The following is a 2,702-nucleotide window of genomic DNA, read 5'->3' as shown; positions in this document are numbered from 1 at the left end:
GTTAAAAATATTTTGATTTGGTGTGTTGAGATTCCACAGTAATTCCATACATATTATTTTTGTTTGTATGTTATTTTTATTACATTATGATTAATATATATGTATTAAATGTTAATAAATATTTAAATTTACTTTTTAAAAAAATTTTAAAATCTCTAAATTTCACAGAAATTTTCTTTTTTTTTTTTCTTTTTGCATTTATTAATCTTCAAATGATGCAGATTTTACAAATATTTATAAATCTCTCTGATGGGTAGGATTTATTTATTATTAAAAAAACAAAATTACCACAATGCTCTCACTCAAAAATTGAAATTACAGAGACGAATTGTTGTAACCTAAAAGTCTCACCCTTTTTGATTGCTAAGAAAAAAAGAATTCTACAGACATCTTCCTCCATAACCAGCATTCCTAAACAATTCCTGCTTTATGTCTTCACAGCCTATTGCTCTTCTCTGCTCAATTTCCTGTCAACATTACCAAAATCATTCACTTTTCAAAATATAATTATATAATTTATAGTCTACTTTTCACCACAATTCAAAAACCCTAATGATCGACTATTGAGTACAAAACTATGATCTACGGACTGTAAATTTTATTAACAAATTGAAATGAAATCGAATTTTTACCTCAGAGCAAGAAGCTTGCATTGCAAAGTCATTAAAACAGCTTATAACACACTTTTGAATCTCCAACCCTAATGCTTCTAGAGTATGTACCGTAGACAGTAACAATCCTGGCTTCCCCGCACAGCATAACTCAATTCGGGTATCGCTACTTCTTCTCTCTACGACAAACTGTAATTTTATATATATAAAAAAGTTAAGAATTTCCTGTAATTTAATTAGAATTGTTAACCATATATGTAAAAAAAAAAAAAGTGATTTAATATAAATTACCTTGGGTGAATTTCTTATTAAGATTTCATTTGGTTTTTTTACATCCCTGAAAATATTCACCATGTTCAACTGATCATCTGAACCACCTTCTTCAATTTTTTGTTGCAGAGTCTTGATTCTCTCCATTAATCCTTTCATGTACTCTATCGTGTCTCCAAGAATTGATGTTCTGCACATCTTCAACCATTCCAATTTATATTTTAAAATAAAAAATGATATAATTCAAATATTAAAAATAACTGTTAATTAATAATATAATATATAAAAAGTAATAATTATTTAGTCAAATAATAATGGGTAAAAATGGTTTTAAATTGTATATAATTATAAAATTGTATTATTATTATAAAAATATAAAATGAAAGTTTGTGATTATATGTAATTTAAATTTACGATAATTTACCTTGCTTATATTGGGTACAATGGATCTTAGCATGGAAAGTCGATCGTTAAGCCGCTTTCGCCTCCTCCTCTCCGCCATTAGATTCTTCGACGGCTGACCTTCCATCTTCTTCCCTCGCCCATTTTTTCTCCTAATGCTGAAAACAGGCGGCGACTCAACTTGGAAACAAGCCTGCAAATCTTCCGCCAATCCAAACGAGTTACAATCTTCCTGCATATGAAACGGCGGCGTATCCTGAAGCGGCGGCGTATCATGAAACGGCGGCGTATCGAACGTGTTTTGCGACGAGTTGGTGATCTGCTGACCGCAGATATTATCGTCGGCAAAGGGAACATCGGAGGAATTAGCCGCCGCTGTCGATAAATCGAAAGAAGAGTAACAGAAATCTCCACCAGCTACTTTCCCGGAAAATTCTTCAGTAGTGAAGAAAGAATTTTGAAGATTAATGGCTTCTAGGTCCGTGTCGAAACCATCAAAACTCAAATTTTTCCAGTCATTGTTGGAGAAGAAGAAGTCTTCGTTGGTTTCTGTAAATGTAAGTGAATTGTCCCATGTATCTCTCCTTAGACCTAGCAGTTCTTCTAAGTAATCCTGCTGGTTCAGCTCCATTTTCTCTCTGTTTTCTTTCTCTTTTTTTTTTTTTTTTTTTTTTTCTAAATCTTTATAATTTGCAGAAAAATGCCTTGAGAAGATAAAGTTAGATGAAGAAGAGGAGTATATATATAGGCCGACCGTGAAGGGGGCTTAAACTGTTCAGTTTCTTTTTCTGAGCTTGAAAGGGTCCGCTATATGATTTATATAATATATTTTTTGTATATATGTAATATTGTATATTAGTTGGATTTTACAATATTGTTGAAAATGTATTGTTATTAGTATAGTATTTTCATTAATCATCAGTATATATATATAAGTAATACCGGAAAATGTTACATCGGTTTTTTTATTTTTTAAATAGAAATCATAATTTATAAATAACAAAATTAATATGATAATATATAATAATTATTTTTAAAATATAAAAAAGTATTTATTTTATAATTAATTTTTAAATAAAAATTTAGTGTAGAGAGGTTAATGGAGTCTGGTTTTGGTTGAGCCTCTATTTCTCAAAGGTGGTGAGATTTGATGTCTTTTTCACCGAAATCTTTTGCAATCAAACAAAATAACAAAACATAAAAATTTATTGGCATTACTCTCCAAAACTTTGACCCACAGGTATGTACACACACATATATAAATATGCCTGAACTCAAAAGATGAAGACCTGTCAGATGTGTGTCTTATAATTTTACTTATTATTTTTTTAATATATTTTAATAACTATATTACAATACAATTAACTTTCAAACAGTTATACATAAAAACTACAACATAATAAAAAAAAAATGAAAATA

General features: G+C 29.4%; 1 protein-coding gene across 1 annotated transcript; it reads right to left on the bottom strand.

Annotated features, from left to right (window-relative positions):
- Positions 1-233: 233 nt before the first annotated feature.
- On the bottom strand, positions 234-2,035 carry LOC110807309 (transcription factor bHLH93-like). Its single transcript, XM_022032408.2, has 4 exons — positions 1,306-2,035; positions 903-1,079; positions 633-800; positions 234-467 (listed from the first exon to the last, which is right to left on the bottom strand). Exons 1-4 carry the CDS (start codon positions 1,912-1,914, stop codon positions 381-383), a joined length of 1,041 nt encoding a protein of 346 aa, XP_021888100.2. The 5' UTR covers positions 1,915-2,035; the 3' UTR covers positions 234-380.
- Between the last annotated feature and the right edge of the window lie 667 nt (positions 2,036-2,702).

Source organism: Carica papaya, chromosome 1 (assembly GCF_054855325.1).
Source record: "Carica papaya isolate Zhongbai chromosome 1, ASM5485532v1, whole genome shotgun sequence".
In the NCBI taxonomy this organism is placed as follows: domain Eukaryota; kingdom Viridiplantae; phylum Streptophyta; class Magnoliopsida; order Brassicales; family Caricaceae; genus Carica; species Carica papaya.
This window is presented reverse-complemented; position numbering and strand designations above follow the sequence as displayed.